The following is a 24932-nucleotide window of genomic DNA, read 5'->3' as shown; positions in this document are numbered from 1 at the left end:
TTTTGGTCTGTACTGTATATATATATATATATATATATATATATATATATATATATACATACACATACATACTGTACACATACACACGTCTAATACATTTCAATCTGCTCTCACTGATGGAATGTATATATGTCCCCAGACTGCGGAGATATAGTTGTAAAACCTCCGACACTATATTAGCATTTGAGTTTCATTTTCCAACCCCTGTATGTATTTGTATGTGTGTCTGTCGATCTGTGCATATAGGCTATACAATTGTTATTTGTGTAAATATTACAGTTTCATTAGCAGTAGATTATTTAGACTATTTAGCACTGTAAAATCTGTTTTACGGCTCCTTTTAGAGCTCCTTCTATGGTGGCTTTTGGTAGATTTTTGTTTCGACACTGCTCAAGAAGTTGTGCCAAAGCAACATTCAATTCTGGATTGGGTCCTCCCTCTGAAAAAAAGCTCAGGGTCATTAGAATTAATGTACTTAGAGTACAATGATGGTATCAGATGCATCACATGTAAATACTTTGTTCTTTTAATTGGTAACAGTTACCCCAAGGTAATTTGAAGAATACCATGATTTTACCATGATACATAGGTTGCTTGTTGTTTATTGCCTGCCAAATCTCATGCATTCACCTCTCACTGCAATCCTGATCATCATGGTGTACTTGGCAATCATCCGGAATCGAGCAGCATCTTTGGGTATTTTATGACTTTGGACCATTTGTTTTGTTCTGCCCAGTGCTGCTTGTGAAGCGCAGTTAAGTTAGTTTTAGGTTTGAGATTCGCTAGAGATTCGGCTAGGCTGCTTTAGGGACCGTCTGCAAATTTCCCTCTCAGTACAAAACGAAGTAAAATAATTAATACAAATTATGTTTACAATGCCGTAGTAAATGCCTTTTGGGCAAACTAACAGAAAATATTTAACCAATATGTCGCTAGAGAAAATATCCCCCTTACTGTATGTACAGTACACACAAACTATTTTCTTTAAAAAATTCTTATAATTCACCAAGTTTTTTTAAGGTTCCAAAGGTTGTAGGACATTTGTAGTTACAACAAAGAGTATAGAAGCCCAAGAGGTGAAACTCAATAGAATGCTCTATAGCAACATTTGCCCCCATGACGTGAATGCGCGGCTGCCATTATAGACTGAAAACTGAAGGAAATCGCAGAGAAATAATGGGAGTCAATGGCACTGAAAAACTTAACATAACAAAAACTTAACAGAACTTCTTTTTTTCTGGCCGTCATATCTAAATATGAAAACAATTTAAAATACATTAATGAGGATGACCGACGTTAGATGACGTTAAATGACAGAAAATATACGTCTATGTGTTGGTTATACATGGCCTAATTACCCTTAGGAAAATAGTATTTTGGGACAAAATATTACTATGGAAGTACTATAAGACTAGGCTACTATAGAAATACTATAGCGGCTCTAGGATATTATAGAGGTATTACAGAAGATAACATACTTCTGTGATGAAGTAAAAATTTAAAGCTGCTATAGTATTAGTCTTATCGTACTTCTGTAGTATGTCCCAGATAGGCCTATAGATTACTATAATATTTTGATTCCTATATAATATAAGATTCCTATAGCACTTTTTTGTAAGGGTACAGTATGTCCCCACCGAATCGGCTTCATTAGCCTACCACTTACGGTTTGCAAAGATACATTTATAAAATTATTACAAACCTTTAATCTATCAATATTTATGTTCTATTATGCATTTTCCTTGTTATATGAATAACAGAAATTCATGAAATAATATATATAGGCAGACAAACAGTAATAAGATTTATTCAAATGCTGATTTTGACATTAGTGAACATCACCCTCACCATATATATGATTTGGAAAAATAAATAAATAAAATTATAAATGAGCATTTCTAAAGACAGTTCACCTTTAACAAGAATATCACAAAAATATTAACAACTTGTTTTTCAACATCTTAAGTGAAAGTGCACACAGTGAACGTTTCAATGGCAAGAACAAAAACAATCTGTGAATGTCCTATTACAGGCGGAAAGGTACAAAAAAAAAAAAAGATGTGCAATCTAGCAAGTGCACACATGAACTATAAACAGTACTAAAATGGAAGTGGTGCCATAAGATCTCAGTAATTAATCAGACACCACCATCTATTGTGTGTGCATTTGTGTATGAGAAGTTTGTTTGTATTTTTTTTTTATTTTTGTGAGAGAAGAGGCATTGACATAGAATGGAAGCATTAGTCAAAAAGGTGTATAATCTAGCAAATGCACACATGAACAAAAAAGAACTCTGACCATCTTTCGGAAACTAGTGTACTACTAGCCAGCTACTTGCTAGCCAGCTGCTAGCCAGTTAAAGTTATGTATAGATTTCTAAAAACGAACAGCAAAACCTCTACACTCAAACTGGCGCTAACGATTTCAGCAGCTTTCAGTCCATAATGACGACCGCGCCTCCGCAGCGCCATCTACAGACTGTTACCCATAACACAAGAGAGTTTCGCCTCTTGGGCTTCTATACTCTTTGGTTACAAGACTGACTTACTACAGGTGAAATTTTGCCAATATCTCCATTACTGTACATATAGTACATAATTATTGTTAGAAAACAATTACTGTATTTCATCAAAAAGAGTTTTTTTATGTTTCATAGGTTGTAGTACATTCCTAGTTGCCAGACTGATTCCTACAGGTGAGAGTTTGACAATATCACCCTTTCTGTACAAAATTAATATTTGAAAACAATTACTGTAATTGACCAAAATGTTTTTTTCATGGTCCAAAGTGTAGTACGTTTGGAGTTACAAGACTGACTTACCACAGGTGAAAATTTTCCAATATCTCCCTTATTGTACTTGCAGTACATAATTATTCTTAAAAACAATTACTGTAAATCACCAAAATATGTTTTTCATGTTCCAAAGGCTGTAGTACGTTTGTATTTAGCTATAATGCTGACTTAATACAGGTGAAATTTACTGTACATACAGTACATAATTATTCTTAAAAAAAACAATTACTGTAAATCATCAGAAGGGTTTTTTCATGGTCCAAAGCTTGTAGTACGTTTGGAGTTACAAGACAGACTTACCACAGGTGAAATTTTGTCAAAATCTCCCTTACTGTATGTGCAGTACATAATTATTCTTAAAAAAACAATTACTGTAAATCAGCAAAAAAATTTCATGTTCCAAAGGCTGTAGTACGTTTGTATTTACAATGCTGACTTAGCCTACTACAGATGAAATTTAGCAAATTCCTCTCTTACTGTACATACAGTACATAATTATTATTAAAAAACAATTAACGTTACTGTTAATCACCAAAAGTTAACCTGTTAATCGTTACTTGCGAAAATAGAAATAAGGAAAGAAAACAAAAGTCAAATTACACCACAGTTTTTCTGTAATTCAAAGTTAATTTGATCCCACTCGAGCCCAAGAGGCTGAAACCTTACAAGCGCCATTACCGGTGAACAAACTAATGCCAAAATAAAAGTCCTTGGATTTGGGATATGGATATGGATCGTTCTAAAATGTTTGATCTTTCTGGGGTTTAAAATTTATATTGAATTATGTTTATGCACCTTTTTCACTTTTTCCGCAATATATTTCAGACAAAATTCTGCAAAATGTTAAAAATGTATATATAATATAATATAATATAATATAATATAATATAATATAATATAATATAATATAATATAATATAATATAATATAATATAATATAATATAATATAATATAATATAATATAATATAATATAATACAATACACGTTATATTAGCACAACATATATTAGCACAGTTGTATAATATTATTATATTTTATATTTGTAATTTACTACTTGATTACAAATTGTGAATTCTGTAAAAATTGTATATAATATATATATATATATTAAAATTTATGGAGAACATGAAAAACTATAAACTAAATATTATATTATATTATATTATATTATATTATATTATATTATATTATATTATATTATATTATATTATATTATATTATATTATATTATATTATATATACATTTTTAACATTTTGCAGAATTTTGTCAATTTGATCAAACTATAATAGCATCTCAGTTAAAAAAAGACCTCTAATACAAGCTTGCTTTCTTTTTATTTATTATATTATTTAAAAGCCCTTGCTATGTGTACTACGTTTAAGCTAACTAGGACTTGTTATATCACTTGTATATTATTTCTCTTTTGTTGTGTTTGATTCCTTCCATTGTCCTTATTTGTAAGTCGCTTTGGATAAAATGACTGCTAAATGACTAAATTTAAATGTAAATCTCAGTGATAAAAGTTAATAATGTTTGTAATGTGTGTGCATGAATGGGCTTAGAAAGTCAGGGCTTTGTCTTCTCATGACAATGAAGGGTTAACATTCTTCATGCCCATCCCACATAATAAACAGTGGTGGAGCCCAAAAGCCAAGGGCCAGCGATGACCACCAGACTGCTTACCTCTGAACACTCACAACACATATGCTCACATACAGATCACATCTCTACAATGACAGACTCTCTTTAACAGATCTCCAAATTCATCTTCAATCAAGGATAAGAGACCAAGAATCTGAGAAATGAAAGAGTGTCATCTATGATGGGTAAAGAATACTCAACTGTCATCTTTCGGTATTATTATTATTATTATTATTATTTTACTTTAAAAAAGATTATAAGGAAGTGAATTTTACTTTTTTTTTTATATGTCTACAAATGTAAATATAAGTGTATCCAGGTATTCCATAAATTAACCTCAACTAAAACAAACTATCGATCATTCTCAAACAGTTGAATCATTGATGGACACAACAGCATCCGAATAACATCAGCTTTAACACAACAAAACATTAACGGCCGCAAACGTCATTCCTCTGGACCTCAGTTAAACCGCCATGTCCTGAAGAGAAACAGGAGCTCTCTGGTGAGCTGAAGTTCTGGAAAAGGTCAGAGATCTTGGGTTAAGCATGGTGTCAGTGGAGGTTTCTGTGGTCTTTTTGTTGAGCTGTGTGCTGATGAACGCCAGAGCTCTGGTGAGTATTTCACTGCTGACATTCCAGTTTGCACAAATTTGTCTAGACTTTACCTTGTGAAAAAGAATGCACTCAAGTGTATGTGCATGTGTACTTCACTTATCTGATGTGCCAGATAATACATTTCCATTGTACTAAATTGCAATTTCAAGATTAAAAATGTGCAGGTATCAATAGAAATGACATTTAAACAAATTTGGGTTTAATGTGTGTCAGTACATTTGGCGGTACACTTTAACTATATTTCAAAGACAATAAAAGTAATTCGAAAATTACATATACAATTTTACTTAAGTGGGTCAAAAACTTTCTGACACAGAGTTCGCACTTAAATCCATTCTTATGAAGTCTAGAATTTCTGTTATAATTATCCGTTTTAAACCTATGCAAAAATCTACTTATTTTTCACAAGGTTTGTATACCGTTGTCTTCTGCTTTCCCTCCTCACCACTTATAAATCAGTAACTGAATATATTAACTACTTGTTTGGTTTAGACAATCTGTTAGTTTTAATTCTTTCTTTTTATTTGTTCTTGTCTCTATCAATAGTTAGCAATTTTGATTCAGAGAATTTCCTAAAAACTACTTATATTGATATAACTAGGTATATCAGTATCTGAAACTAATAAAATCTGTTCGGATAAAGAATGAGACCAAATTAAGTGCAAATATACTGTATGTGAATATGCAAACACTTACCTAAACTATAAGATCAAACTAAATGAATACAAAAAAAATATAGACAAATATTGTGAATGACTGTGCATGATCTTTTGGAGATATCTGTAGTGCTCTTAATCTTCTCTAATGTGACTAAAATGTAAATTGATTTTTACTTTAAATCCAATTCAAAATGCAGGGTCATTGATGAACACATGTGGTCATCTTCTGTTGATCAGCTTTCCCAATTGTCTAGTTGAATCAATGTCACAATGTCACAATACACAAGTAGATTTGTTTGGTTTGATTGGTCCATGAGAAGACTGCAGGCAGGGCTGTGTGTGATTCCCCAACCAAGAAATCACTTGAAAGGGAAATTGAAAGAGAAATCACTACGAAGGGAAAATTACCCTTTATTACCCACATTTTTGTTAGGCATTATAGGTAGAAAAAGTATATTAGTCTTTTGCTTAAAGTGGTATCAGCAAACTACAAATGTGGAAGCTCACTTCTTTTAAGATTTTTTTTTCAGGGCTGTGCATGTCCTATATTTCTTGCTATTGAGGAAATGAAAGTGTATCTCTTTGTTTGTCCTGTCAGTCTCAAAAAGAATTACTGGCTAATGCATGCACATGTTCAATGAAGCAGAAAATGAGGCTGTCAGTGAGAGATGAACACTCGATAAACAGACAATTTAGAAAGGGAATTAACATGACCTAAAGAAGCACTATTGATCAAGAGCACTGCCATGCCACTAATTGCACTTTGACTGGAGAAGACAGGTGTATGAACATCTTGAAATGAAGTGATCTTTAGACTTATTCAGGTGTTTTTAGATTAATGTGCAAGGTCAAAAGTTTACTTCTCGACCACTGAAATAGAATAACCCTCTTCAAACATGAATTAAATGTCTAATGAAATAAACCTTCACTTATGTCTATCAGATGACATCCTTACAAATGCTTTAACACTGGGCAGTCACACAAACCAATTATTACGAATCAATGGCGATATAGATTGTGTGAGAATGTGGTTCATTAATGTCTATGTTTTTCTGGGGTAAAAAAAAACACTAATCAAATGTAACAGTTGATTAATTGACTTTTTGCAGTTTTAGTGAAATGATTTCACATGTAATTTCACTTGCTCTCTCAAGGACTAATGTGAACTGTAATGATGATGCTGTGATTAATGTTATATTTGTCTATGCATGAAATTGTAAAGCATTTTAGCATAGCATTTGTAATTTGAAATTTTGAGTGTAGTACAGTTTAAGAGAAAGGGCAATGTACATTTAGTGATGCTTTTACAAACACACACACACACACACACACACACACACACACACACACACATTTACTTAGCTATCGAAATGGGGAAATTCCATAGGCTTAATGGTTTTTATACTATACAGACTGTATATTCTATCTCCCTACACCAACCCTACACCTAACCCTTACAGAAAACTTTCTGCATTTTTACCAAAAAAAAAAAAAAAAACTACTTTATTTTTATGCTATACTATATATATATATATTTTTTTTTTGTTCCTGTAGCTCAATTGGTAGAGCACTGCGCTATTAAGCGCAAGGTTGGGGGTTTGATTCCCCGGGAACACATGATAGGTAAAAATTGATAGCCTGAATGCACTGTAAGTCGCTTTGGATAAAAGCGTCTGCTAAATAGATACATTTAAATTTAATTTTAATTTAATTTATAGCAGTTTTACAAATGAGGACATGAGGTTTTTGGACATTTTGTCAGGTTTAACTGACTTTTGGATACAAAGTTGTCCCCAAAGTATGGATAAGTAGGCACACACACACACAAACACACACAGATAAATACATATATACATGCATACATAAAATGATGATACACTCTAAAAAACACTGGGTTGTTTCAACCCAACTTTGGGTCAAATATGGGCTAACCCAACTTTTGGGTTAAAAATTTAATTACAAAATTTAACCCAACAGCTGGGTTAGTCTATATTGACCCAAAGTTGGGTTGAAACAACTCAGTATTTTTTAGAGTGTAAGATCATTATTAGTAACATGAAACAACAACAACAACGAAAAATATGATATATTATGATAAAAGTAATTTATCATAGAGCTACATGTTTGGGTGTTCAGGATGGTTGTTAGGAGGTCGTTCATAAATTCAGATCAAAAGTGCTAATTGTCAAGTCTCTGTGGTATTCTGGTCTCAAGATTTAGTTAAGGTCTTATATTTTAATATGAAATCATAGGTTTAATCACTTTGAATGGACATTTGTTCTCAACAAGCTGAATGATTTAAAGTTTGTTACAATTACACAGGAGTTTGTTTAGATCTCTATTTTTTTGTATATGTTCATTCTGTTCTTATCTTGTTTGGGACACTCTTTCTTTCTTTTTTCTTTCTTTCTTTCTTTCTTTGTATTTCTAATTGCCGGTGAATGTATTCAGGGCACAAATGCTTCTGTGTTTAGTCGAGATCAGGGCTCATAGTATGGGACGGCGGTAAGGGATGCCCATGGGTGTGGGGTGTGTAAGGTTGGATATGCTCTCTCATCCTGGAGGTTGAAGAGAGCTCGTCACATACCACAGGACTGTGCAAATATTTCACAACACTGAGAGACAGCACATCAGCCTAAAAGAAGCTGTGCTAGATGTGGTGATAGATGGATGATATATCAATGATTTCAGCTGAGATTGTAGAAAATGATAAATCAACACGTATATGCATATAAGGGAGTTAGCTGTTATTCTGTTGCAGTCCCACATGTGCAGATGAAATGGCCAAGCTACTTTTTTTCAACATGTTTATGTATTATTTGCCTTTTTTTATTTATACTTACTTTAGTGTGTTAGTTATCACATCAAAATAAGTGTGCTTCTTTTAAGCTTTACAAATAATTATTTAAAAAACTATTTAAAATGTGTTTAAAAAAATAAAAACTTTTAATATCCACATAAAGCGGATTTTGTAAAAGTGCATTAAAGTGTGTTAAGTCATTAAAAGGGAAATCTAAGTACACTTAAGTGGCCTTTTATTTCATCATTTTTTATAAAAATCCACAAATGCACATTCAATACAGTTAAATGAGCTTTTTTATTTTTTAGAAATATAATTTTGTCTACCATGTAGAATGTACAATGAAACCCCACAACAAATCTTTCAGAATCAAAATATGTTGATGATATTCTGCGGTTGGTATACATCATGATTTGGTTTGGAATTATGTAAAGTGAAAAATGTGAAAGGGAGAGAGTAATGTTTTCTCTTTCTGTGCTGCTCTTACTACAGATTGATTCTGATGATGTCATCACCAGAGATGAACAGATCTTTCTTCTGATTGATGCACGGGCGAGGTGTGAGAGAAGCATCCGTGCACAGTTGGATGTGGTCAGAGGTATTAGAATGTATTTCTGCTTGATGTGCTCTTAATCACAAGTTTGCTTTGGTGAGAAATCAAATGTGCATGTATGCCCATATGACTTACTTATGCTGATATCTACCCTGCCTACCATATCTAATTAAATTAAATGTTTAATTCAATATAATATAAAAAAGTACTTGTGACAAATGGTCAGCTATACTGAACCCATCAAAAGATTGTATCTTCCTAACCCCACAGATCCAATTTCCTTGAGAAAGCAGGATTGCAAATTAGACTGTAGCCCTGTTTATATGAAGATTTTAAGATAAGGAACATTGATTTAAGCTCAGTTCCCATTGTTACTTATAGTGGGATAAAGTATTGATTAAACTGTGTGATGAATATGAATCCACTGCTGTTGGGTTTTGAGGAAATATACAGGACTATATATTGGGTTACAATATGAGGAGATTAATTTGACTTGTCACCATTTTGTTGACTGCATAGATGTATTCGATGTTATACTTTTGGTAAAACATGATATTTGTGTGTATTTTCAGAGGATCACTGTGTTCCTGAATGGGATGGGATCATTTGCTGGCCCATGGGAAAGCCTGATCAGATGGTTGCAGTTCTGTGTCCTGAGTACATCTATGACTTCAACCACAAAGGTAGCCTAAACCCCCCTGAACTAAATACAATTAAATCTGAAGAATATGTAATTAACCTAATTAACCTATAAATGCCTTACTTACTCTACCCTGGATATTAATCTGGGAAAGCAAAAAGTCTTTTAACCCTGAAAAGCTACATTCTCTTACAGAAAAGAAGTATTTCAAATCCATTTCACGTTAGTAAAGCACACTTTATGAAGTAAGGACACTAAAATCAATGTTCTAGTAGTATAGTTTCATTACTTCTTGGGACTAAATGGCCCTGCAATTTAGTTTATTTCAGTTCATACTTTTAAGTAAACAAAACATGACATTTACACTCAGAGTTGCCACCTGGTGACTACACCGAAGGGGTGGGAGGGGGTGCAGGTACCCGTGGGTGAAAAAAATTGAGGGACTGGCAGAGGAAGAGACCCTTGAGGAGCCGGTGGAGGAAGAGCCCACAGTGGAGTCGATGGAGGGAGGCCAGGGTGAAGCCGTGGCTGTGAATCAAGGGGAACCAGGGGATTGATCGACCGAGGTGGAGCCGGGGAAAGGCGGAGCCAAAGAGACATAGACCCATGATGAAACTGCTGGTCTGAATGCCCATGGTGGTCAGTGGAACATGATCATGGGACTGGAATGAAGCTGAAGTTAAAGACCAAGGCGGAGCCGGTGGGAGAGAGGGAGCCAGATGAAGAGGAGCCCTGTGGACGGAGCCAATGGAGTGGAGAGCTGAGGAATAGCCACAGACGGAAGTCTGTAGCAAAACCTGGCTGATGCCTGACTGAGGGGGAACCAGAGGGACAAGGCAGACCTGTGGAGCCAAAGTGATTATGGACCATGGTGGAGACAAGAGAGTGTAAAGCTAAGGTAGAGCGATGGGTTGACAGGCCATGGTATAGCCATGGGCTCGGAGGGCCGAGGGGAAGCCAGGGAATCCAAGCATCTAGGCTGAGCTGAGGGAGTGTTGAGGGTGTGAGTCTGTGGTTGACGAATTGTAATCAAAGTCTTCCTATACTTCATCCACGGTGAAAGAGTAATCACTCGTAATGAGCACAGCCTTGACAAAAAACAAAAACAAAAAAAACAACAACTTAATTTCCCTTGGGGACCATCAACAGGAAAAGGGATATTGGTTTTTAACTGTTCATTAAGTCTTGTATAATAAAATTAAATACTACTAGGCACATCTCTTTTCTAGGTGTGTTTTTCTGTCACAGTTATTGGAGTGAGTGGAGAATGTGGATCTAAATGCAGCTTTCCTCTTTATTGAAAGGACTTAAAGGGATAGTTCACCTTCAGTTGCTGGTCCCCATTGACTTGCATGGTGTTTTTTTCTCTCTTCATACTATGGAAGTCAATAGGATAGGCAACTGAAGGTGAACTGTCCCTTTAAGTATATATTTGTTAAGTATATATGTGACCCTGGACCACAAAAACAGTCTTAAGTCGCTGGGGTATATTTATAGCAATCGCCAATCTACAGTATGCATCAATCTACAGTATGTATTGCCAAATACATTTATGTGTCAAAAATGTATTTTTCTTTTGTGCCGAAAAGTAAAGATCATGTTCCATGAAGATATTTTGTACATTTCCTACTGTAAATATATCAAAACGCCATTTTTGATTAGTAATATACTTTGCTAAGAACTTCACAAGGAAAACTTTAAAGGCGATTTTCTCTGTATTTCGATTTTTTTTGCACCCTCAAATTCCAGATTTCAAAAAGTTGTATATCAGCCATATATTGTCCAATCCTAACAAACCATACATCAATGGAAAGCTTATTTATTCAGCTTTCTGACCCTAATGACTGGTCTTGTGTTCCAGGGTCAAATATATGACACATAAGTACATACAAACTACACTGAAAGTTTACTCACTTTTTTTTTTATTAAAATACTAAAAGCACACTTCTTTTTTGTAAAGGTAATTCAGCTTAAAACAGTGCACAAAATAGCTGTAGAAATGTCCTCAGAGGCAGGTACTTTTTTTGGTGTATCTATCTATTTACTTAAGTATTAAGCATTTCGGTTTTGCCTTGTACTGTAGGTTACGCATATCGCCACTGTGACACATCAGGCGACTGGGAGCAGGTGTCCACTATAAACCGGACATGGGCCAACTACACAGAATGCACCACCTACCTGCACACTAACCACAGCAATCAGGAGGTGTGTGCAAATTTCATAACTCATAGGCAGCTATAATCTACAACCCGAATTCCGGAAAAGTTGGGACGTTTTTTAAATTTTAATAAAATGAAAACTAAAGGAATTTCAAATCACATGAGCCAATATTTTATTCACAATAGAACATAGATAACGTAGCAAATGTTTAAACTGAGAAATTTTACACTTTTATCCACTTAATTAGCTCATTTAAAATTTAATGCCTGCTACAGGTCTCAAAAAAGTTGGCACGGGGGCAACAAATGGCTAAAAAAGCAAGCAGTTTTGAAAAGATTCAGCTGGGAGAACATCTAGTGATTAATTAAGTTAATTGATATCAGGTCTGTAACATGATTAGCTATAAAAGCTTTGTCTTAGAGAAGCAGAGTCTCTCAGAAGTAAAGATGGGCAGAGGCTCTCCAATCTGTGAAAGACTGCGTAAAAAAATTGTGGAAAACTTTAAAAACAATGTTCCTCAACGTCAAATTGCAAAGGCTTTGCAAATCTCATCATCTACAGTGCATAACATCATCAAAAGATTCAGAGAAACTGGAGAAATCTCTGTGCGTAAGGGACAAGGCCGGAGACCTTTATTGGATGCCCGTGGTCTTCGGGCTCTCAGACGACACTGCATCACTCATCGGCATGATTGTGTCAATGACATTACTAAATGGGCCCAGGAATACTTTCAGAAACCACTGTCGGTAAACACAATCCGCCGTGCCATCAGCAGATGCCAACTAAAGCTCTATCATGCAAAAAGGAAGCCATATGTGAACATGGTCCAGAAGCGCCGTCGTGTCCTGTGGGCCAAGGCTCATTTAAAATGGACTATTTCAAAGTGGAATAGTGTTTTATGGTCAGACGAGTCCAAATTTGACATTCTTGTTGGAAATCACGGACGCCGTGTCCTCCGGGCTAAAGAGGAGGGAGACCTTCCAGCAGGTTATCAGCGTGCAGTTCAAAAGCCAGCATCTCTGATGGTATGGGGGTGCATAAGTGCATACGGTATGGTGAGCTTGCATGTTTTGGAAGGCTCTGTGAATGCTGAAAGGTATATAAAGGTTTTAGAGCAACATATGCTTCCCTCCAAACAACGTCTATTTCAGGGAAGGCCTTGTTTATTTCAGCAGGACAATGCAAAACCACATACTGCAGCTATAACAACAGCATGGCTTCGTCGTAGAAGAGCCCGGATGCTAACCTGGCCTGCCTGCAGTCCAGATCTTTCACCTATAGAGAACATTTGACGCATCATTAAACGAAAAATACGTCAAAGACGACCACGAACTCTTCAGCAGCTGGAAATCTATATAAGGCAAGAATGGGACCAAATTCCACCAGCAAAACTCCAGCAACTCATAGCCTCAATGCCCAGACGTCTTCAAACTGTTTTGAAAAGAAAAGGAGATGCTACACCATGGTAAACATGCCCCGTCCCAACTATTTTGAGACCTGTAGCAGAAATCAAAATTGAAATGAGCTCATTTTGTGCATAAAATTGTAAACTTTCTCAGTTTAAACATTTGCTATGTTATCTATGTTCTATTGTGAATAAAATATTGGCTCATGTGATTTGAAAGTCTTTTAGTTTTCATTTTATTAAAATTTAAAAAACATCCCAACTTTTCCGGAATTCGGGTTGTAATTTATGTCATGTATTGTTGTTGCTTGCTCATATTTAGTGATTTAAACTTAGTTTAGTGATTTAAACAACTCCCTAATTGAAAGTAATAAATTTCAGAATGTAACTCATTGGCAGAGTCAAGTCATCACTTGATCACAGTAGATGGTTTGAACAAAATGGTAAAAAATTTCAATATTCTAAATTCATATTAAATTGAATCATTTCTTTAGACAAATATATCATAGAAGATTTGATATGGACTCTTTTTACATGGGTCAGTAACCAGCCACCAATAGCAACCATACAGAAACATCTACATACTGTAGCAACACAGAAAAAGTTTTTAATTTGGAGATGAAAAGTATTTTATGGAAGCCCGTTTCCACCACTGAATAAGAAAGAAAACAAGGTAATTGTGACTTTTTATCTCACAATTCAGACTTTTTCCTCGCAATTGCGAGTTTATATCACACAATTCTGACTTTATAACTCGCAATTCAAAATTTATAACTTGCAATTTAATTGCATTAAAATAATTAAATTAATTAATGTCACAATTATCATTACCTTGTTTTATTTTTTATTTAGTGGCGGAAACAGGCTTCCATAGTATTTTTTGGCCATGGACTAAAATGTACATTAACATGTGCGTAATTCTATAAGTGTACTATTTTGCTGTTTTTTTTAGGAGGTCTTTGAGCGACTTTACCTCATGTACACTATTGGATACTCTATATCACTGGCTTCATTACTGGTGGCTGTCTTTATCCTATGCTATTTCAAGTAAGTACAAAATAAACATTTCGACAAGACAAATATCATTTTTTGAAAGTATAAGAGTGGCACTGAATATATCCAGGACAGTAAACAATAAAAAAAATCAAATCTAATACAGCAAGATGCTATATGTTTCCATGTCCACTCAATCTGTAGCTGATTTATGTTGATGAGTGTCTCTTAATGCATATCTACATCCATAACCATGTGTATAGACACAAACTTACACTGATTGAGATATCTTTTCTATGATCTCATGATAAGACACTCTGAGGAATAGAGTAGGGAATAGTTGTGCCAGGCTTTTTATAATTTACCCATGCAAAGCCAGAATATTACATTTAGTTCACACTAGTAATTAATAATAATACTATTTAACTAGAAACAAGTAATTGTAAAATAACATATAAATATTTACTTAAATTTCTCATAAAGCATTATATTCAGTTCACACTTAGTTATATTCTTTTAAAGCATATCATTTCATTGTAAGTACTTTTTTAAAAGTATGTACTAAAACGTATGCTAAAGTATGCTATTGTAGTGAATGTGACAGACATAATTCACCATTGTTAAGTGTAGTTCTGTACACTGTGTTCTGCATAACTGTTCAGGGATCGTGGTCCCTTTAAATGTTTGGAATGCGTAATGACGTAACATGCTGAGAAGTTGTCCCTTGCAAATTACTGCAATTTCCACACTGGTGACCCCGACATTAGTCTGCTGGACGTATCCAGAGACACGACGCGATCATGACCGCGAACGCTGTCACCCTCAAACTCCCCGAATTCTGGGAATCGTCAGCATCGGCATGGTTCGCCCAGACTGAAGTGCAGTTCGCATTGCGTGATTTTTTCCAAGGTGGACCTCGTCCGGGGATATCATCAGGTGCCGGTACACACACTGGACATTCCCAAAACAGCAGTGATCATGCCGTTTGGTCTGTTTGAGTTCCTGGGCATGCCGTTCGGCATTAAAAATGCCGCCCAATCTTTCCAGCGCCTCATTGACTCTGTTTTGCGGGACCTGCCTTTCCTTTTTGTGTACTTGGATGACATCCTGGTGGCGAGCATGTCCAAGTCTCAGCACCTGGCGCACCTCCGAACCCTTTTTGAGCGGCTTAGCCACCATGGACTAATTGTCAACCCTGCCAAAAGTGCCAGTTCGGTCTCTCCACCATCGACTTCCTAGGACACAGAGTCACTAAGGACGGGGCAGTTCCTCTCCCATCAAAGGTGGAGGCAGTCATACAGTTCCCACGCCCGCTCACTGTCAAATCCCTGCAGGAGTTCCTCGGCATGGTGAATTTTTATCACCGCTTCATCCCTCGAGCCGCTCAGCTCATGGGGCCCTTGCACAAGGCCTTAAAAGGTAAACCCAAACACGCTGTGGACTGGACTGAGAGCAGAGTCAAGGCTTTTGATGCCACTAAAGCAGCATTAGCGAACGCCACCATGCTGGCGCATCCTTCTCCTACAGCCCCCATTGCCATCACCTCGGACGCCTCTGAGTATGCTGTCGGTGCGGTTTACGAGCAGTGGGTAGGTGGGGCCTGGCAGCCGCTGGCTTTCTTTAGCCGTCAGCTGCGCCTTTGTTGAGCGGAAGTACAGCACTTTCGACCGGGAGCTGCTAGGTATCTACCTCGCCATTAGACACTTTCGTTCCCTGCTGGAATGCCGTCACTTCACTGCTTTTGTGGACCACAAGCCGCTGACTTTTGCCATGGCCAAGGTGGCTGAGCCGTGGTCCGCCCGCCAGCAACGGCATCTGTCTTACATTTCAGAGTTCACCACGGACTTGCAGCACATTGCCGGTAAGAGCAACCACGTGGCGGATTGCCTATCACGGGCTCTGGCGGGGGCAGTCCATCTTGGTTTGGATTTCAACCGCATGGCCGCGATTCAGACCACAGACCCAGACGTGCAACGCCTGAAAACCTCGACTACAGGGCTGCAGATCAAGGACGTGGTTTTTGGCAAAGCCGGCACAATGCTCCTGTGTGACATCTCCACAGGTAGTCCTCGGCCTATCGTTCCCTCGGGGTGGAGGCATCAATTTTTGATGCCATCCATGGTCTCTCCCACCCAGGTGCGAAAGCTTCACAGAGGCTTGTTTCAGCAAAGTTTGTGTGGCACGGCCTCAAGAAGGACGTTAGGGACTGGGCTAACACCTATGTTGAGTGCCAATGGGCCAAAGTACACCGCCACACTAAAGCCCCGTTAGAAACATTCCCGGTTCCTGAGAGGCGTTTTGACCACGTAAACGTGGGCCTGGTTGGTCCTCTGCCCTCCTCTCAAGGTTTCACATATTTGTTAACCATGGTTGACAGGACCACCCGCTGGCCTGAGGCTGTACCACTGACATCGGGGGCATCTGTCGAGATGACACGGGCATTTATTGGCACCTGGATTGCCCGTTTCGGCACCCCTTCGGACATTTCCTCTGACCGAGGTGCACAGTTCACGTCCGAGCTTTGGGACGCTGTCGCACAGAGCCTCGGAGTGAGACTCCACCGCACGACTGCATATCACCCGCAGACTAACGGACTCTGTGAGCGTTTTCATAGATCGATGAAGGCTGCCCTGCGTGCCAGCCTCAAAGACAGCAACTGGGTCGACAAGCTCCCATGGGTGATGCTGGGTATCAGGACTGCACCAAAGGAGGACCTTCAGTCCTCATCCGCGGAGCTTGTTTACGGACAACTGCTGTGAATACCAGGGGATTTTGTCCCTAGCACCACGGTTCCCTGGTCTGCCATTCTCCAGCGGTCTACTCTACGGGATAATGCGAGGTTTTTTGCACCTGTTCCAACTTCCTGTCACGGTCTCCCTCAGTTGCACATCCCCGCTGGACTTCAAACAGCCGCCTATGTTATTATTCGCTACGATGCCCACAGAAGACCGCTACACCTGCCCTACGAGGGCCCGTTCCGAGTTCTGGAGACAGGGGACAAACACTTTTGTGGTGGACAGGGGTGGCAAACCGGAGCGACTCTCCATTGACCGCCTTAAACCGGCTCATTTGGATGTGGCCAGGCCCATTGACTTGGCCCAGCCCCCACGACGCGGACGGCCTCCTGCTCTGCCCCCACCCAGTGCTCCCACCCCACCCAAGCCTCCCACACCCCATGCCCCTCTCCCGGGTAATGACGGTACACCAGCTGCAGTGGGGCCTCCTCGACCTCCGGTACAGCGCAGTCGCTGTGGCCGGTTGATACGACAGTTGGGTTTTTCTGATATGGTGAATTCTGGGGGGACGTGTGTAGTGAATGTGACAGACATAATTCACCATTGTTAAGTGTAGTTCTGTACACTGTGTTCTGCATAACTGTTCAGGGATCGTGGTCCCTTTAAATGTTCAGAATGCGTGATGACGTAACACGCTGGTCAGCGCCATTGTTCGAGTATTCTGTTTTCTGCTTTTAAATAAACGAGACAAGCATTCATGTGCTCAAGGTGAGAAGTTGTCCCTTGCAAATTACTGCAATTTCCACACTATATTCTTTTTCACAAGCTAAAGTTGTGTCCGAAATCTCAAAATTGCATAAATACTACATTTGGCTTCACAACATATAAAAAAGTATGTCCTTACGAAAAATAACCATGGTTTTATTATAGTAAAACTGTAGTAACCCATGGTTTTTTGGCGTGTTGACTACCATTTGTATAACCACAGATTTACTACAAATACCATGGTTAAACTATGGTTAATTTAGCAAAACCATGGTTAATTTGTGGTTACCATGGTTTAACTATAGTAACCATGGTTTTTTGGTTTTATTTGTAGTAAAACCATGGTTGATTTTCATAAGGGTGACGAGTGGAGCGGGGCCGAGAGCCGTGGGAACGAGGCTAGGCCGGTGGAGTGATTGGAGATGAGCGACACCTGCTCGACCCACCGGTCTCGAGTGCCACGGAGGAGATGGAAGGATATAAAACAGGAGCGACGACAGTGAAGGACGAGAGAGGACCAGGCCTGGGTTTTAGTTGTGTTTGGTTTTTATTTGTGCACGTCAGTCGTCCGTGAGGGGCTGACGCGCTGTTTTGTGTTTATTTTGATTATTAAAGTTTGATTTGTCCGCCAGTTCCCGCCTTCTTCTTCCAGATGATTATGAAGTTTGTACGTTGTTACAGTGGTGCCGAAGCCCGGAGGAAGGAGGCGGGAACCACGGGACGCGCACAAATAAAAACCAAACACAACTAAAACCCAGGCCTGGTCCTCTCTCGTCCTTCACTGTCGTCGCTCCAGTTTTATATCCTTCCATCTCCTCCGTGGGACTCGAGACCGGTGGGTCGAGCAGGTGTCGCTCATCTCCAATCACTCCACCAGCCTTGCCTCGTTCCCACAGCTCTCGGCCCCGCCCCACTCGTCACAGTATGTTTCATATATGTGTGTGGTATATGAATTCAGTCCGGATGAAATACATCTGTGTTGTCTTGTGACCTATGAGACAATGAAATGAATAATTTTCCACAACTACTTCGAAGTCAATGTGATTATTTTGTCTTTATTTCTTTTTTTTCTAGACGTCTCCATTGCACCCGTAACTACATCCACATCCACCTCTTCACATCATTCATATGCCGAGCAATAAGTATATTTGTGAAAGACGCCGTTCTTTATACTGTCACAGAAGAGGACAAACTAGAAGATGGGACCATTGGACAAAGACCCTACATGGTTCTCACAAAAACACATTTGCACATGAATACATAAATACTGTACATAAATACAAATTGTCTGCAGAGTCCAACATTAGTTTTATTGGTCGGTGTGCTATCAGGTGGGCTGCAAGGTTGCTGTGACCCTCTTCCTGTATCTCTTGGCAACCAATCATTATTGGATCCTGGTGGAGGGTCTGTATTTGCATAGTCTGATCTTCATGGCCTTCCTGTCTGACAAAAACTGTCTGTGGGCTTTAACAATCATAGGCTGGGGTGAGTTGTCACTTTTAATTTGAAGTTAGCATTTGAAAGTAATATGTGTTAAGCAATCCATTATATCCTTGAGGGTGAAATAAATGTAAATATTTTCCTTTAATGTCGTGTTTCAGGCTCTCTTGCTTCCTCTTTCATAGGAATACCCGCAGTGTTTGTATCCATATGGGTCAGTGCCCGGGTGTCTCTGGCAGACACACAGTAGGTTTACACATATCTACAAACATGTGGCACAGATGCATTCAGCGCCTACATTCAAAGGTTTCTGTTAAACCTCGAAATGTTAACAACTCCCATCAGACCACAAATTTTTCTTCCAAAAGGTTAAGGTTTTGACACATAGTTTTAAAGCAAATTCCAGGCAAAACTTATTGTCGGCCTTCCTAAAAATAGTCACTGGCTGAACCTGTCACAAAACAAGTTTATACAAGTTTATTAGAGGAATAATCCACAATCGTAGTCAAAACAGGCATGAGGACAAACACATCATAGTCTGTGATGCTGTCTACACTGGTGTGCCGTGACACGACAAATCCCCTTACAGTAAACTGCTGCCTCATTTTATTTATGATGTACTGACACAAAATTCAAATGATTTGCAGCAGTCGCTTTGTGGTGTCCAGTGTAGACAGAATTTAGCTGTTGCATCCGTTGTAGACATGTGGTATAGCTGCAGCTATGACACATGCAAGACTAATGAGCAACAGGTGAAAACAATCAGGCATGATGAGTCCAGGCAATGGATTATGGGAAATGTGGTCCAGGATAGAATGGCAAAGGTATGGGATGGATGATACGCAGCTTTATATTCCACTACATAGTGGTTCTCCATTATTTTGTTTGTTAGTAGGGCCTATATTGTTTAAGCAAGATTAAATGATGGTTGTCCAGTAATTTTCACCATCTAAACCCAAATAAGCCTGAGTGTATTGTTTTTAAATCACTATTTTACCATACACTTGTGATCGAGTTACGAATTTTGGTAACCCTTTACTATAAGGTTTCATTTGTTAAAATTAGTTAACTATCTTAGTTGATGTTTAAAACATGATTAAAAATAAAAATTGTATCTGTTAACATTAGTTAATGCACTGTGAACTAATATGAACATGTTTATTAACTAACATTGCAAAGGTTAATAAAGCACTGAAGTTTGGATTTCTTCATATCTAGGTGCTGGGATATAAGTGCAGGCAATCTGAAATGGATCTATCAAGTGCCAATCCTGGCTGCCATTGTTGTAAGATTTTTTTCTCCAATAAATGATAATAAAAATTAAAATATTTAAATTCAGTATGCCATATGCAGTAACAAAAATCTGTACTTTATAAAATGCAATATATATTATCCATATTTTACCAATACCAAACATTTCCTATAAGTAAATACCCACCTGAAAAATTACTTATTTTTGGTGTGTTTTACTTATTTAGGTTAACTTTTTCCTCTTCCTTAATATCATCCGAGTTTTGGCCTCTAAGTTGTGGGAAACAAACACAGGAAAACTGGACCCTAGACAGCAGTACAGGTTATAAATTACCACACACACAGACACACACACATAAACACACATGTGATTTGCAGTGATTTGTTTGCTGTGTCCTATATAGGAAGCTGCTGAAGTCAACCCTGGTGCTGATGCCGCTGTTTGGAGTTCATTACATGCTGTTTATGGCTCTTCCATACACGGATATAACAGGTCTGCTGTGGCAGATTCAGATGCATTATGAGATGCTCTTCAACTCTTCACAGGTATATTCCAGTTTGACAAATAAATAAAAGTTATAAAATCAGATCCAGCCAGCATGGGTAATTTTAAAGGACGTTTTAAATCTATAATCTGCAATAAATTGCATATGAAGGAAACTACCTTGGGATTCAATTGCTAAAAATAGAATAGTCTTTGTTCACAGTGACAATGATTTACACTTACAGTGACAAGACAAACAGAATTATTAATTTTCAATGAGAATTTATGATTTGAGATGACAGGGTAACACTTTAAGGTCCCATAAGTTAACATCAGTTAATGCATTAACTAACATTAGCTAAAAATGAACAACACATTTGTTACGGTATTTATTATGTTACTGTTTTTTGTTTTTTTGATTAGTTAAATATTAAATACATAGTATCATATTTTTTTAGATTAAGATTAGTTTGAGATTAAATACTAATATTATTTGTTACTATAGTTCATGCTAACTCAGGTCCATTAAATAATATTAACAGATACAGCTTTCACCATACAAAGAACTTGTCTCTGGAAATGTTCATGCTACCTTGGTTAGGACGCATCATACATAGTTGTTGCCCTGAAAAGTGTGTGCTTTTCCTTGATGACAAATTTTCATTTTTACAGGGTTTCTTTGTGGCGTTTATTTACTGCTTTTGCAATGGGGAGGTGAGTGTTTGACACTTTAGATTAATATATGTGTGTGCTTACTGTATTTACCTAAAGTGTTGCTCAACCGGTGTGAACTTGAACAATACGTGTGTATGTAATGCATGTTTAAAGTGCAGAGTGCAATTTCTAAAATAATTTAATTGTAAGAATAATGACTTTAGCTACTGTTGCTATTTTGAATCAAGCCAACAGTACAATGTTTTGAAGGCTCCAAAGTATTTACAGTTTTTGGTAGAATCAACCTACAAAAGGTTTATATTTGTCTTATTTGTCTCTGCATATTCAAAGGCATGGCTCACCTAAAATGTAAAGGCATGGTTTGCCCCAAATTTCATCAATTACTCACCCTCATGTCGTTCCAAACCCGTAAGAACACAAATGAAGATATTTTTGATGAAATCCGAGAGCTCCCTGACCCTCCACAGACAGCAAGGGAACTACCATGTTCAAGGTCCAGAAAGGTAGTAAGAACATCGATAAAATATTCATGTGACATCAGTGGTTCAACCTTAATTTAATGAAGCTATGAGAATACTTTTTGTGTGCAAAAAAAAAAAATATTTATTCAACAGTTCCATTGCTGTCTATATTTTAATTTGTGTTCTAAAGATAAACAAAGGTCTAACATGTTTGGAATGACATTGAGTATGAGTAATTAATGACAGAATTTTAAATTTTATGTGAAATATCCCTTTAAATTCTGTCATCTTTTAATCAATCCTTCATTCTGAGTTTTTGTCCATCTGACTATGGCTGAAAAATTCTTTCACACAGTTTGGACTGACATTTCTGGTTGAACTACCCACTTTATTTTGAAATGCGAAAGAAGCTATTTTCATTTAGTGTGCAAGGCTTCTGATTAATTAGCCACCACAATAGGTAAAATGACAAGGAGAATAAAAAGTGCTGAAAACAGTATACTATCTATGCTGCAATTAACAATTCAGTGTGTTTATAATTACAGTAATGCATGTACTACATTTTAACAATAAAAAAAAATACCAGTTTCCAATATCAAGCAGCATTACAAGCTGTTTTCTACAGATAAAAATAACTGGAAGCTGATGATACCTCGCACATTCAAGTTACAAATAGCCACATCCGTTCTTAAATAAAATGGAGGTTGATAGGTGGATCTCAATTTATGTAAATGCACTACGCAATTTTGTTGCAAAAATAGCACTAGTAGTGAGTTCACACTGAAGAGCTCCAAAAAAGGGTGCACTTCAAATACAGTTGATTCACTGCTGTGCACTCAGTCTACATTTAGCCTAAATGTAGCCTATACTGTAAGACTGGAAATTTATTTTCTTGCCCCTGAAATACATTTTGAAATATATTGTATATATTGAAATATATTTTGGGAAACAAAGGTTACAACAAAATGTATTTTTAATTTCAATAATATATTCCATTGAGCTTTAAGCATATTTTAAAATATATATTTTTGCTGTATTGGTAATCACATAACGGAGGGGGAGGCTATGAGACTCCAATGCTGAATGACAGAATCACCTTCATACACTAGATGGTACATAGTATAAGTGGTTTTCATTTGGGACACAAGCTGCAATAGGAGATTGTATTTTAACACAGAAGAGACCATTTACATCACCTTTAAATTTGTGTTTGTTTCTCTGTCTCTCTCTTTCTTTTTATATCTCTCCACGATGAACAGGTGCAGGCAGAGGTTAAGAAGGCATGGCTGAGACGCAGTCTTGCATTAGACCTGAATCAGAAGGCACGTGTCAACAGCAGTGCGGGATGTGGAAGTGGCTATTATGGAGGCATGATGTCACACACTACCACACAGAGTGTGTGCCTCAGTGTCAGCAGCACTAAAGGCCTGCCTCTGGGGACCATGGGGGCCAAAGGACAATCACGTCTCCACCATTCAGGAAACTTACCTGGGTATGCACCTCACGACACAGAGACTGTGTGTTTTACAGTGCGGCAGCATGAACTGGCTCTGAGGCTAAATGATGGGAAAAAGTCTCCATGCAAGCAGACCAGCAGGAATGCAGAGGAAAGTGAGCACGATTTTGAGCCATATTTTGTAGCAGATGATGAACAATCTGGTTCCATGTCTTTGAAAGAACTGGAAACAATGCTTTGACAGTCTTCTGGCTGAACATTAGCAGTGCATACTATGGTTAGAAGCCCTTAGTATTAGATAGTCTATATTAATACAAGTTAATTAATGTACAATTATAAAATAAAATAGCTATACATACAATTTAAATCATTCAAAAACTGGTATCATTCCATGGCCATACACTCACTGTAACTTTGATTTTGTTTTCATTTATTTATAAATTTTTAAAAAGAAAATGAGAAATTAATCTAAATTAATTCATGGTACATTATGCCACAAAGACTATTAAACAAGCAAACAAAAATCCCATTTGCCATCAAGAAAGACCTAATCTAGAGACATCATGTGCAATTTTGACCTGGGCCAGTAAGCAACCATCTAGTGTTCCTGTGGCTCAGTGGTAGAGCATTGTTTTAGCAGTGCAAAAGGTTGTGGGTTTGATTCCCAGGGAACACATGATAGGTAAAAAAAAAAATGTTAGCCTTAAGGTGAGACACTGCAGGCAAAAACACTGTTTTTTCAAGCACCTGTCAATTTTGAGATTTTGGGCTTTTTGGTTTTTCATAAAATGCTTTTTCAAACTAGTAGAAGGAAAACATCCAAAAGACACTGTTAAGTGTTTCTTTTATAGCACTTTATCTGTTTGTGTCAATAGATTTCAATTACAATACATATTTTTAAAGCCCGTTTTCTCAAAATGATTTTTTCTTCAACACTGAGCCATAAATCTCCACTTCAGTAGCACTTACACACACCAAACTTGACATTTTTATTCCTGTCTATATTCTGAAGGTTTTTACAGAGGGATTTGTTCATATATATTTTCCTTGATTTTATACAACATTTTATTCCCCCCAAAATTGTGAAAATACTGTATATTGTTTTCTGGCTGTTCAAAGTATTTTCTGAATTATGGAGTGACAAGAAAAGATAACCAGAATTCCCTCTGTAAAAACATTTGACTCTAATATGTCAAAAGAATTAAACAAAAAATTTGAAACTGACTTCATCTAGTGTTCAGATTTTTGTACTAGACATTTATGCAAATTAGCACATATTTCATTAAATAATGCCTAATTTGCATATTTAAACATAACATTTTTGAAAACTTGTAATACAAAAAATGTTTGCAATAATCAATGTAATCAATCAACTGGGTAAGTAAGGTGATAACTATTAG

The 24932-nt window shown here is 37.3% G+C and overlaps 1 protein-coding gene and 1 long non-coding RNA gene across 2 annotated transcripts; one reads left to right on the top strand and one right to left on the bottom strand.

Moving 5' to 3' along the window:
- The first annotated feature begins 4493 nt into the window (after positions 1–4493).
- Positions 4494–23848, top strand: LOC132121004 (parathyroid hormone/parathyroid hormone-related peptide receptor-like). The gene is made up of 14 exons (XM_059530208.1): positions 4494–4623; positions 4811–5052; positions 9007–9112; positions 9640–9750; positions 11791–11912; positions 14225–14319; positions 18840–18993; positions 19097–19250; positions 19391–19451; positions 20424–20490; positions 20684–20778; positions 20861–21002; positions 21613–21654; positions 23336–23848. Exons 2-14 carry the CDS (start codon positions 4987–4989, stop codon positions 23771–23773), a joined length of 1653 nt encoding a protein of 550 aa, XP_059386191.1. The 5' UTR covers positions 4494–4623; positions 4811–4986; the 3' UTR covers positions 23774–23848.
- Positions 22602–23698, bottom strand: LOC132121005 (uncharacterized). The gene is made up of 3 exons (XR_009426196.1): positions 23565–23698; positions 23273–23386; positions 22602–22974 (listed from the first exon to the last, which is right to left on the bottom strand). It is a non-coding gene; the product is annotated as an uncharacterized LOC132121005 (long non-coding RNA).
- Positions 23849–24932: the final 1084 nt, after the last annotated feature.

This window comes from Carassius carassius, chromosome 39 (genome assembly GCF_963082965.1).
Source record: "Carassius carassius chromosome 39, fCarCar2.1, whole genome shotgun sequence".
NCBI classification, from domain to species: domain Eukaryota; kingdom Metazoa; phylum Chordata; class Actinopteri; order Cypriniformes; family Cyprinidae; genus Carassius; species Carassius carassius.
This window is presented reverse-complemented; position numbering and strand designations above follow the sequence as displayed.

Bases quoted from the DNA above. Each gene is read 5' to 3' on its own strand.
- LOC132121004 (XM_059530208.1), top strand. From the start codon at position 4,987: ATGGTGTCAGTGGAGGTTTCTGTGGTCTTTTTGTTGAGCTGTGTGCTG. The intron at 20,779-20,860 runs GTTATAAATTAC...TGTCCTATATAG, and splicing joins GACCCTAGACAGCAGTACAG to GAAGCTGCTGAAGTCAACCC. The intron at 21,655-23,335 runs GTGAGTGTTTGA...CACGATGAACAG, and splicing joins ACTGCTTTTGCAATGGGGAG to GTGCAGGCAGAGGTTAAGAA.